Source organism: Anguilla rostrata, chromosome 18 (genome assembly GCF_018555375.3).
Source record: "Anguilla rostrata isolate EN2019 chromosome 18, ASM1855537v3, whole genome shotgun sequence".
NCBI classification, from domain to species: domain Eukaryota; kingdom Metazoa; phylum Chordata; class Actinopteri; order Anguilliformes; family Anguillidae; genus Anguilla; species Anguilla rostrata.
In genome coordinates this window covers 23,294,871-23,308,290 of record NC_057950.1, presented here as the reverse complement: position 1 = coordinate 23,308,290, position 13,420 = coordinate 23,294,871, and the positions used below count along the sequence as shown (strand labels likewise).

General features: G+C 43.6%; 1 protein-coding gene across 1 annotated transcript in view; it reads left to right on the top strand.

The window, feature by feature from the left end:
* The window catches only part of col21a1 (collagen, type XXI, alpha 1), a 107,695-nt gene that overhangs the window by 29,603 nt on the left and 64,672 nt on the right, over positions 1 to 13,420 (top strand). Inside the window, exons 26-29 of the mRNA XM_064318171.1 lie at positions 858 to 1,034; positions 3,218 to 3,308; positions 4,959 to 5,036; positions 7,682 to 7,882. Coding sequence (XP_064174241.1) covers positions 858 to 1,034; positions 3,218 to 3,308; positions 4,959 to 5,036; positions 7,682 to 7,882 — 547 coding nt within the window. The remainder of the gene's footprint in view (positions 1 to 857; positions 1,035 to 3,217; positions 3,309 to 4,958; positions 5,037 to 7,681; positions 7,883 to 13,420) is intronic.

The following is a 13,420-nucleotide window of genomic DNA, read 5'->3' as shown; positions in this document are numbered from 1 at the left end:
CAGGCTGGGGTCACAGACAGGCTCAGAGGTACTGACCAATAAGACTCACCAGGCTGGGGTCACAGACAGGCTCAGAGGTACTGACCAATAAGACTCACCAGGCTGGGGTCAGAGGCAGGCTCAGAGGTACTGACCAATAAGACTCACCAGGCTGGGGTCAGAGGCAGGTTAAGCGGTAATGACCAATAAAAACTGCGCCTGGACTCTTACAGCACTGGCTCAGGGTGAAACCAATAAGACCAAACTCTAGCTGGGTTAAACTAGGCGAGGTATCCAGAGAAGCTGGAACCAGGCTTTGGGTTGACAGGTCAAAAGGACATGCCAATAAGATCCTCAGGCTGTGGTGACAGACAGGTTCAGAGGTAATGACCAATAAGACTCACCAGGCTGGGGTCAGAGGCAGGCTCAGAGGTACTGACCAATAAGACTCACCAGGCTGGGGTCAGAGGCAGGTTAAGCGGTAATGACACGCTTACTGAACGAACTTTTGCGCCAGTGGACTCTTACCATGGGCACTTGGCACTGGTCGATCCGAACCCAGAAATCACAGACCAAGACCTGCGTAGCCTGTGTGATAATTAGCGTGGTATCCAAGAGAAAGCTGGAACAAGTGGCAGTTCTTGGGTTGCTGAGAATATAAAGTGCACCATCGTCGCTGTGGTGCCATAAATGCCCTGTAAACAGGTTTTATTTTCTGTGAGTGACAGGGCGCATTTGTTCTGCGCAGCTGTAAATGCTTAACGCTGCTGTTCCTCTACGGGCCAAAGGGCAGAACCTTCCCCCTGCGGGTCGTGCTGCGCTCTGGTGCCGTTCGACGAGCCCGTGACCCGTCCCGTTTGGGCGTTTCTCCACCGCAGGGTCCCACTCTTCCAGCCCAGCACGTGATCGAGGTCTGCAAGCGGGTGGTCCTGGAGCAGATGTCCACCTTCGCCAACTCCATCAAGAGGACGTGCGCCGCCGTGTGCCCGCTGTACGGGGACGTGCCCATGGGCGCCCCCGGCCCGCCGGGACAAAAGGGCCCCCCCGGACCAACTGTGAGTTCCCCTGTTTCAGAGCCCAAAATCCAGTCACGGTCAGAGGACCATGAAGAGTTCTGGCAAGAGAAAAAGGCTGAAATCCCACCTTTGTTATTTTTGCTTGGAGCCCAGCTCTCTCCTTTCCTTGACTCTCATTAGTATCCAGTACAGTGGTTCTCAGCCCTGTTCCTGGAGATCTACTGCCCTGTTGGGTTTTCATTCTTACTCTAACAAAGCACACCTATTTAAACAGCTAGAGATCTCATTGAGCTGCTAGTAGAATCAGGGGTGCCAAATTAGAGGTGAAATACAGATATACAGGATGGTAGATCTCCAGGAACAGGGTTGGGAACCTCTGCTCCAGAATGTTCTGCCCCCACATGATAGATTTTCTGTGCAGTTCCTGTATCCTTCTTCATTATTTTATATGTGTTGTGTTTTATGGAAATATTACTCCCACACTCCCAAGTCACTGAGGCCAAGTGATACATGATACAACTCTGTATATACAGCTCCAATGGAGGTCTCGCTTCAATCCATATTAAAGAACATTTCCACTCTTACTACCAAATGAGTAACTTGGGGCTAAAACATAATTTAATTAATTTCTAAAAGTGAATCAAATATTTCAAAATGAAGAGGCTGGAGAGCTTGTTAAAAATGTTTTCAAAGCAAAATTGATGAATGCAACCCAGCCACTCTTACACCTAAGCAGCATATTGGATGCAATTGATGCAGCTGAGCACTATGCAATTCAACACAACAGACAGCTAAAATCAATTTGACTTCTCAGCTTTCCTAAGGCAAACAAGCCTCCAACATTAGCTGTGGTCCATGTGGAAACACACTTTAAATAATCTCTTTATGTGAAGTTAGCTGTTTCTCGCTATTTAAAGTTCTTTTACTAGGGGAAAACTTCTCTGTGTCAACAGAACAGGCACATGTACGGGCTAGAGAACCGTCATTTTCAGCATCATTAGCTATCGGGGCCTTTCCCCCTGGAACATGTGGGTGGCGGGGGTGGGGGTTAGGGGGGTGCTCCAAAACGCCATACGTTATTGCTCTCTCCTCTACAGCCAAGCGAAATGGCCGCACAGTGCAGAGTGCTTCAGGGGGAAAGCTGAATGCTGAAAGTGTTTGGCAGTGTAGGCTGGAATGGGAACATTCACAGTTTCCACATCTCTGGGAGCACAAGTGAGAGGAGGGGAGGGGAAGGAGGAGCGAAGGGGGAGGGGTCACGGAGCCCCACAATGTGGTGTGGCGCGGTGCTCGATGTGTGTCGAGCAGGCCTTGGGCTCGGTTCCTCCTCTCTTCCAGTGAAACGGATTTATTGCACAAGGATGACCTTTCTCTCAGGTTCTTTAAACATGCTATGCTGGGGAGCTAGCCAAGGCTCAGAAAGGTTCAGAAAACCTACAGACTTAAAAGGGACTACGATGTAAAAAGGGGCCATAAAAATGTAAATGTTTTTTTTTTACTGTAAAAACTTCAGCCTTTGGACCTTAGACTCCCAAAAAAAAAAAACACTCAAGCCCTCCAAAGAAATGAATAATTTGAGTAATATTATTATTGAGATTCTCTTCAGAACAGTGCATGCAAAGCTGGGTTGTTTATTGAGGAAAATGCAAGTGGGGGGGGGAGGGGGCGGGGGGGAGTGAGTATGTAATACAGACAAGCAGTCCTTCCGAAACCTGGCAGTGGTGTGAGATGACCCCTCTCTGGGTGGCTCAGTGTGTCCCCCTCTCTGGGTGGCTCAGTGTGTCCCTCTCTCTGGGTGGCTCAGTGTTGTCGTCTCTCTGGGTGGCTCAGTGTGTCCTCTCTCTGGGTGGCTCAGTGTGTCTCTCTCTCTGGGTGGCTCAGTGTGTCTCTCTCTCTGGGTGCCTCAGTGTCTCTCTCTCTCTGGGTGGCTCAGTGTGTGTCTCTCTCTGGGTGCCTCAGTGTGTCTCTCTCTCTGGGTGGCTCAGTGTGTCCCTCTCTCTGGGTGGCTCAGTGTGTCCCTCTCTCTGGGTGGCTCAGTGTGTCCCTCTCTCTGGGTGGCTCAGTGTGTCTCTCTCTCTGGGTGACTCAGTGTGTCTCTCTCTCTCTTGGTGACTCAGTGTGTCTCTCTCTCTGAGTGGCTCAGTGTGTCCCTCTCTCTGGGTGGCTCAGTGTGTCCCTCTCTCTGGGTGGCTCAGTGTGTCTCTCTCTCTGGGGTGGTTCAGGGTGACCCAGGAACTGATGGTGTGGAAGGGGAAGTCGGACAGCAGGGATTCTATGGTGAAGCAGGGGACCCTGGAAGGCAAGGAGCGCCAGGTGAGCCTATACCTGTGTGACATATCAGCTGGTCTGCAGATCACATGCAATGTCTCTAGTGCATTGAGTGTCAAGTACTTTCCCAGTAATTAGGTCTCCTTACCATGTTATGGTGTTAATATATTTGTTACGTAGTCGCACAAAATAGTGAGTTTCATCCTGTCTCTTCATCTGTGCCAAAACTGTCACTCTAGCTATGCTTCTCTATCCACCCACCCCACTACAAATCTCCTCTGAGCATAAATATAAAATCATTTTTATAAAATTATTTCTCATCTCTTCATAGTGCTCTGCCAAGCGTGACAGCTTCTTTGCAAGGGGTGCTGCACTGAATTATTTTCACCAAATATCGCTCAGCAGGGGTAGAAGCATCAGTACAGAAAACAGCCAAACAATAACGGCTTATTTATGTCCAGAACAGGCCCGTACCATATGAGCATAATAAAACGCTGCATGATTTCTGCTTTTTGCTGGAAACACATGCTCTGGTACACACACATTACTGCAATACACACACTATCTGTGAAAACTAAGGACATAAAATGTGTCTGTTCTGACTGTGTAATCCTACATCGCTGGTCTCAGATTAACGTTCTCCTCTTTTCAGTGGGAGATAGTCACATGAGAATTACAGGGCTCTAACTGACATTTTTTCTGTCAAATTAGTTTTATACAGTACAAATGAAGGTTGCATTTATCATTCTTTTGATGTGTGTAGTTTAGAAAAAATTCAAAAGTTTAAAATCTTGGTGTAATCCCAGTTTTTAGGAAGTTCTAAGTGATAAAACCAATGAACTGACAGGAACTTAAAAGCTTTCTGTGGAGCTCAAAAGCTCAGAACTGTAGAAATGGCAGACAGACCCATGTAAATCCCAGGTCCCCCGATATCTGTTTTTGTACGTCTGTTCCTCATGTTCTCCTCCGCTCTCACGGTAAACCCTCAAAGGTCCAGATTTAAGAAGCACTTGTAAAAACACAAATTTCATCATGCGCAATAAAGTATCTTACTCACATTTGGTAAACTGGCACACCCTCATTTTGCATGGTGGGGGATAAAAGCAGACCGTTGCATTATGGACTTGTTTGTTGTTCTGTTGTGCAGTTGTTCAGCTTTGGCACTTTTTTTCAAAGCAACATTTTAAAAATAAATAACAAACGCAATTAATGACATCTGTTTAATAAAGTGAAAGCTTTGGGGAAAAAAAATAAAACTGTTTGCAGTGAAAGAAAAGAACACGATCATTAGTGATCACAATATGTGGCTCAGTCAGGAAGGCAGAATGTCGATGTGCTTGAGCCACATATCGTGATGTGATTATGCGGTTATGCCCACTCTAGCGAATTGTTCAGGGGGTCATTGTGACATCACTGATACAGCCCCATCCTTGTGCCAAACCAGTTAAAGCCGGTACTGTTTACAAGCCGTCTTAATCACGTTTTCAGAGATGATCTCAAGGATGCACATGGTGGCCGTTTATCAAATGCAATGTGTATCGGGGTGTTTCTTAATACCAAGAATGTGAAGTCTGGACTTGTCTTTTTATGAAAAAACTTGCAGTCTCCTACCTTGGGGGTATGCACCTGGGGGGAGTTGGTGGGTGGGTCCAAACTGAGGCGGCTTTTTAATTGGATATCATGTCTGCTTCTCAGGCGATCGAGGAGAGCGAGGGGACAAAGGAGCTAAAGGCCATGGACTACCTGGCCACATGGGAAACCAAGGCTCTATGGGTAATTCTGCTTCTATTACTAATGTACCAGTCACAGGCTCTATGGGTAATTCTGCTTCCATTACTAATGTACCAGTCACAGGCTCTATGGGTAATTCTGCTTCTATTACTAATGTACCAATCACAGGCTCTATGAGTAATTCTGCTTCCATTACTAATGTACCAATCACAGGCTCCATGGGTAATTCTGCTTCTATTACTAATGTACCAATCACAGGCTCTATGGGTAATTCTGCTTCCATTACTAATGTACCAATCACAGGCTCTATGGGTAATTCTGCTTCCATTACTAATGTACCAGTCACAGGCTCTATGGGTAATTCTGCTTCCATTACTAATGTACCAATCACAGGCTCTATGGGTAATTCTGCTTCCATTACTAATGTACCAATCACAGGCTCTATGGGTAATTCTGCTTCCATTACTAATGTACCAGTCACAGGCTCTATGGGTAATTCTGCTTCCATTACTAATGTACCAGTCACAGGCTCTATGGGTAATTCTGCTTCCATTACTAATGTACCAATCACAGGCTCTATGGGTAATTCTGCTTCCATTACTAATGTACCAGTCACAGGCTCTATGGGTAATTCTGCTTCCATTACTAATGTACCAATCACAGGCTCTATGGGTAATTCTGCTTCCATTACTAATGTACCAATCACAGGCTCTATGGGTAATTCTGCTTCCATTACTAATGTACCAATCACAGGCTCTATGGGTAATTCTGCTTCCATTACTAATGTACCAGTCACAGGCTCTATGGGTAATTCTGCTTCCATTACTAATGTACCAATCACAGGCTCTATGGGTAATTCTGCTTCCATTACTAATGTACCATCACAGGCTCTATGGGTAATTCTGCTTCCATTACTAATGTACCAATCACAGGCTCTATGGGTAATTCTGCTTCCATTACTAATGTACCATCACAGGCTCTATGGGTAATTCTGCTTCCATTACTAATGTACCAATCACAGGCTCTATGGGTAATTCTGCTTCCATTACTAATGTACCAATCACAGGCTCTATGGGTAATTCTGCTTCCATTACTAATGTACCAATCACAGGCTCTATGGGTAATTCTGCTTCCATTACTAATGTACCAGTCACAGGCTCCATGGGTAATTCTGCTTCCATTACTAATGTACCAATCACAGCTCTATGGTAATTCTGCTTCTATTACTAATGTACCAGTCACAGGCTCTATGGGTAATTCTGCTTCCATTACTAAGTACCAGTCACAGGCTCTATGGGTAATTCTGCTTCCATTACTAATGTACCAGTCACAGGCTCTATGGTAATTCTGTCTCCTTACTAGTCAACCAGGCCTAGGGAATTTCATAACACAAGCTTTGGGTATCTGTCCTAGACACAGGTCTGGATTCTTCATAAACCATCGCTAGGTAATGTTATACATGACTCAGCTTATGTATCTTCCTAGACAATCACAGCTTGGGAATCTGTCATAATGTAACAGCTTGGTAATGCTCCTAATACTACAGCCCTGGAATTTCTCATACAGTCATACGCTGTTTATAGATGTCTGGCTTGATCCTTGTAGGAATCTATACAGCAGAATAAAAGAAGAGAAGTAAGCTCTAATGGGCCCTATTTTCATGACAAGGTAAGCACAACTGTGGCTGGGCGCAAGTGGAATTGCTAGTTTTGTCTCCTGAAAATGGAATATTTGTGGCTTATGCCAGGTTTGGTAGTTTTGTGACCTGCAGTAAACCCGTTTGCTTCAGCATGGGTTGGGAAGTCGCAGGAGGGGGAGTGTCACTTGAAATATGCAACACCGTGCATGTTTGGTGGTCAACAATGTGTTTGAGTTTTAAACCAACCCAGACCAGGTTAAATTGCAAATGCTAACTCATTGTGCTATTTTAGTGGTGCTGTGAATGCACTGCACATATGAATGCATTGGCATATAAATGGAAAACATATCTTTTTTTATGGGGAAACAAGTATGAACATGAAAATTATGAGTGCCGATATGACGACTAATGGTTTATAGAGTCATAATGCGCTCGCTCTGCGGGCTTAACAATATTAACAGTTGGCTGTTGTGCTAACTCGCTGTTTTTTAAGGGAAAGAAATGAGGCAATCATGAAACCAAATCCTCTTCACACCCACAGTTGCAGTTAATTATTCCTATCAAGCCAGCCTCTTTTACAGCCGTGGTAATTTCTCTAAAGCCTGGTGTCACCATATTACTGACATCTGCCAGCACCTTGAGTTACCACTAGCATTTGACAGTTGCACCCTGACTGGTAACGTAGGGCCCTATGGCTTCTTCCATTCTTGCTCAGCCAGGAAGTGCAGATAACAGGGAAGAACAGCCTTGTTCTGCATAATTCCTGCTCTTGATTTTGTTCTTGTAGAAACTGTCAAAGAACACAAGAGCTACTGGATAGTGTTAGCAGTAATATTTGGCAGATTTCATGTCTTTTTATGATGGTAATGTTTTGTCCAAAACAGTTTGTTTTACTTGGAAACATAAACAGTGTTGCAACAAATAACTGACATCCTGGATGTGTAGGATATATTGTGATGTGAAAATCTTAATGAAACTGAAACACCTTGATTAATTTGAGTTGTATTGTTTTAATCATTTTGTTATTTTCTCACACCCCAATTACCAGGCAAGCGGGGAAGACCTGGCAGGGCTTTCGATGGGCAGCCCGGTCGCCAAGGAGATCGGGGCCACGCAGGTCCGCCCGGACAGCGGGGCCACTCTGGGCAGCCTGGGGTCCCTGGCGTCTGCCTGACCCATGGGTGTGACCTCATCAACAACACAGCCAATGAGATCCCACAGCCGGCGCCCCGGCCACTGAGGAGACGCCCTTAGAGACAAAAAGAAAACCTTTTCAAGGATGCTCAGGGGGAGCAAGAGTTTGGGGGAATCCTCTTTGTTACATATTCAATTTTTTTCGAAAGGCAGGCATTTCTTAAGGTAAAAATTCAACCCCTGCAAAATTACATTCAACAATGTAAATAATGCAAGCTGACTTCTATCACAGGACTAAAAGCCATCACACTGGAGGACATTATTTTAATTATTTGAGTTACCTTAAATCTACAAACCCTTTCATTGAATATCAAAACCACAATGGTCTTCCAGACTTCACAATAACATTGCCACATGTTATCTCTGTTGAAAAATTTTGAAAACTAGCCATGTAAAAAAGTAGTTTATTAATTTGATCCAGCGTCTTATTTAAACTGATCTCAACAGTCTTAATTGTCTTAAAATATTACTGTTCTTTGTAATAAAACTTCAAAAACGATGACAAACTTGTTTTCCTGCACCAGATGTTAACTCTGCTCTTTTTTTTTTTTTATGTAGAAAAGCTTGCTTCCAGTTTGTAGTAGACTATGTATTCCTGAATGCACATATTCACTCCAAATCGTTTTCTAAAGAATTCCCTCCTAATTTCTTTGGAAAAAAAACATTTACTGTAAGGTCAGTTTGACTGCCCACTCTTTGAAGCTTAGTGTGTTTATTCCTAAAATCTGTACCATTAGCATGTGGTTGTAGCACGAGCACTAAAAGGTAACAATATAAGAAAATAAATCTTGAGTTATGCATGCCAAGGAATTTTAAATCTGGCGTACAAGCTTTATTTGTGTTTGGTTTGTATAACCAATCACAGGTTCTTTTTCAAATACTTTAAAAAGAGCTTTTGAAGAGCTTTGAACTTGGATGAAAATCATTTAGCTATGTAATGTTAACTATAAAGGATTCATTGAAATAAGGTATTTTCCCCCCGGAGAACAGCACTAGTTGCCATTTGAAAACCGTATTTAAAACTAGTTTTTTTTTACACCATATGAGTCTCCTCAAAGCTGTACGTAAAGTCTGCACTCCTTTTTTAAAATATATTTTTGGAGTGCGATCCACTGTGCACAAAATCCAGTGAGGTTTGTCTGAGGATATGAGGTTGCACAAATGCACCATTAAACAATATTTCTGCTGAAGTTGAGAGCATACAGGGAAAGAACTGTTCAATGACATCTCGCCAGACTTAATGGTAATTACCACTTATCCGGCTACAACATTCAAGTGGCAAGCTCACAATACAACACTGAGGATCGGCAGAACGGTTCTCTTGGGCAGTGCTGCAGCTCTCTAATTGAATAAATAGTTTAAAAAAGGAACGAACGCGTGTGCCAATGTGAAAGTAAATACTTTAAATATTGTAAATATTTTATTTAGATTCACCAGAGATTCTGAATATGACTCAGAAGGCCACTCTGCCTAGGCTATGAAAAATTAAAACATACATGTTGTAACATTTATTTTCTGGGGTTGAGGGGGGGCAGGGGCTGTCAAACATCTGTGGACCAAGTCAATATTTTAGACTCGGTTTATAATTTTATTAAGTATAACTTCAAACGGCCTCCTTAAATCATACATAGTGCCGTCGCAATTAAGCCCTAACCATTTCATAAATCACGACAGGCTAATGGCAGCCGCCACAGTGTTTCATATCTTCATCTTTTTATTTACTGTTATTTTTTAACATCCCAGATTCGTTCAAATGTTTCAGCGTCCTCTGAGTCAGTTCTGGAGGGTGCGCAGCAGTGCGTGGGTCCTCGAGATGGAACGCAGAGCGCTTCTGCATGTTCTCACTCTGCGGACCCCCCGCCCCCTCACCCCTTCACCCCCTCAGTGGTATTGGCGGTTGCGCCCACAGAATTTGGACCCCTCACAAATCCGCCATGCATTAACAACCTAAATTGGGCCAAGTGTATTCCATATTCATAGAGCTCAGGCTGAATATGCTGAGGAGGCCCACCTTTGTTGACTTGGAACGCGCCCGACCTCGACTGCTTAATGAGATAAGTATCGCCGATTCTGTGAGGTCTCGCAACAGAAGCAGCGGATTTGTTTAGTCACACAGTCATGAAGGCCGAGGAGCTGTCCGTGGAGCTTTGAGATCAAGTTATGTGGAAAGAAGTAGAAGGTTATGAAAAGATTGGCAAAAGTTTGAATCCTCCTGGGAGCACTGTGAAGTTGTAACAAAATGGAAAAAAATATGGCACAACCTAGACACTCCCAAGATCATGCTATGTGGCTGTTTTTCAAGAGGGACCGGGGAACTTGTTGCCATCAAGGGCACGATGGATGGAGACAAATGTAAGCAAATCCTTGATATCCTGTTTTAGGCCACAAGAGATTTTACATTTAGGGTCAAGTTTCATGTTCCAACAGCAGAATGACTCAAAGCGCTCAGCAGAAACTAGAAAGGAACAACTTAAAAAGTAGATGACCAGAATTCTGGAATGGCCCAGCCAAAGCCCAGACTTAAATCCAACTGAAAATCTGCGGTATGACCTTAAAATTGCTGACCATCAACACATATAACCTGGCAGAGTTGAAGTACATTTTTGTGATGGAATGGACGCAATATTCCAAAATATAAATGTGCAAAACTCATACAGGCATACCTGAGAAGACTCCGAGCAGAAGTAGCCGCCAAAGCCCTAGCTACAAAGTAATGTTGAGTAATGTCTTTCATTTTTGAAAAAAAAGTTGGATAACTTTTTGCATCAAATGTGTTTGTGTTGAAGGACAATATGGAAAAAAAATGTGAAAAGGTTCAAGGGGAATTCATTCTTTCTGAAGGCAATAGGGTTAATGTCATGCGTATGCCGTTGTTGAGTATCCTTGCATCAAACGTAACTTTAACTTCTATGGCGGTTACGCAACTAAAAATTCTTAGAAAGCAGTCGAACAGAAAAGTAAAATCAATATCCAGAATGCGTCATAGTGTTCTGCATCATTTAAATCATCATATTCTCATTTCAACTATGCAGACAACCTGCATGCTCCAGAGGACAATTTCTGTAAAACAGAGTTATATAATGTGTTAACATGTTAATCTCTTTGACAAGTAATTTGGCATACTTCTGACCTTATTTTAAGACAACCCTTTAAAAACTGCCTTTCATCTCAATATGAGGGAAAGAGCATGCAATGAAAGGCGTTTTGAGTTTTCAAGTATGAGGAATTAAATGTTTTTTTTTTTTCTTTTTTTCCCCCAGTGCTTGTTACAATACAGTGCAATACCCTCCTGGGTATTCACTAAGTAACAATCTATTTTATCCCCAGTGAGGAGAAAGTAAGAGGGTAGTGTGTAAACAGTCAGATAAAAATAGACTTTAAATAAATAAACTCTCTGCTGACCTTTTCTTAACCAAACACATCAGGGAGATAATTCCCCTCACGTGATTATGGATGAAACATTTTCTGTATTTTTTGCGTGTGTATTGTTGATGTTCAGTATGATCCGTGCTGAATTATTCCATAAAATCTCACTGTATTCTTGGGTGGTAACTGGTTACCTGGTTACTGAAAGCGGGAATGCTGTTGCCGTGTGTTCAGTTGTTTATTTGCTCCCCGTCCCACCAGTAGGGGGAAAAGAGCAGATTCATCTAAATAAAATGCCCGGTATGGATTCATTTAAACTAAATTTCATAGTTTTTAAGAAGTTAATGGCACTCTGCAGCAACCCCCCACTCACCCCCCCCGACATATGTCATTCATTTTTTTTTTTTGTTCATTTGCCACTTCAAAATATCTCAGAACAGTATGAGAACTACATATACATTTGGCATTGACAAGTGTTCTTTTTATTAATGTATGAATTGCAATATGTCGTTGTTATGAGGTAATACTCAAAATTGAGTTTGGGAAAACCACTCCAGCTCCAGGAAAGACTGAATTCAACGCAGGCACTTATTCCCAATAACCGCATGCCCTCCTGCTAGGTTGATTAGTTTGGTCTGATTCAGAATCCTCCTCTCCCCGTGTTCTGAGACTTGGTTCTCAGAGGGCAGTGCAAACTCAGCTTGGCCGTTTTACAAATTAATTTAACATGGTTGTGCGTCCCACTACTGCTAAAAAGGAAACCGGGAAAACTGGGGGCGGGGGTGGGGGAGGAGGAGGAGGAGGGGGACAACTCCTCATGTTGTCTTCGAACACAGCCTGTGTTGTGGGCTGCGTTGCCGTGGTTAAGGCCAGATATTGCAGCAGGAGCCCCCTGGGCTGTGTGTGTGTGGGTGGGGGGTGGGGGGGTGTTTCCTGGCATGGGACCCCGAATGATTTTCCTCCCAAAAGCTCCACCCTGCCCCCCCCCCCCCCTTTTTCCCCACAGCTGCTGAGCCAGGGAAAGGGGGATCCCCCTGCTCCGAGGCTGTGTTCCCCGGCACCCTTGTCCAGGAACATCCCTCCGCTTGCTTCCATGGAAACTCTTAATCCTCCCTATCGACCGGAGGCCCGCTGTAGCAAAGCATCGCGCTCGTCTCCTGTGCTAAACGTTAAGCCCTCGTGCTTATCCTTTCTATGGCCGGGGATTAGAACCCGTTGCCACCTAGGATGATTGGCTGTGGCAGTGCCTTACTCAGCGCGGAACTTAACCTCTTAGCGCAAAGCCCCTAGTGGTCTACTTAGGGATTACTAAACTCAAACATTCGGTGCTACTGCAACCAAAGTGTGAGAAACACAGAAATGCGTTGTTTCAGTTTCATTAGTAGACGATACACGACAACTATGCCGAAAACGGAGTTTCGCAGCCCCACCATTGTCGCTCCGGTCGTTCATTTAACACGCACCCCCTCCCTGCAGTCTCATCTACAAAACACCCCCCACCCTTGACATAATGGACAATATTGTCTATCTTGGCATTCATAAAAATATTCTTTCATGACTAAAAAATCATATTCCGTCATAGCTACAAGATAAACACGACAATAGCCCTAAGATATGCCTATACAGCAGTGAAAACGCTGCTCACTGAATAACAAAATAAACGAGAGTTTTTTTAAAAGATACCATGTCATTTATATCATCCCAGTCAACATCTGGGACTAAATATTGAATAAATATACAACCTTACTGTTGGTTTTACGTGTAGAGATGTCCCTTTTGAGACTGCGTGGTGATATATTGACTTGGACAATCCGGGAAATGTACGCGCATTTGTGACGCCTGGGTATCTTCCAAAATAGCTGTGGGTAATACCACACCTGTTGTTTACGGCGTCGTCGCCCTTTTTAGTACAGTCTGGCTTGATTGACAATTCATTTATTCAGTAGGTGAGAGTATAAGCTTTCTAACGATGTATAACATGTCTAATTCTGCTTTTGGAATAGCGTTTTATAGGTCAGCCTAAACGAAAATGGTCTTATCACATTCAATTACTCTGTGGTAGCAGTAAAACAAAGACGCTGCTAACAAAACGTTGTCAATGATTTTTCGTAAATTCTTGGAAAATACCATTATTATTGAGGACTTCTGAGCATAGCTAAGCCATTTGTTTGGTGATAGACCTAGCTGACATCGTTTTCTGGAGCAAAACAGAAGCAAATAGAACAGT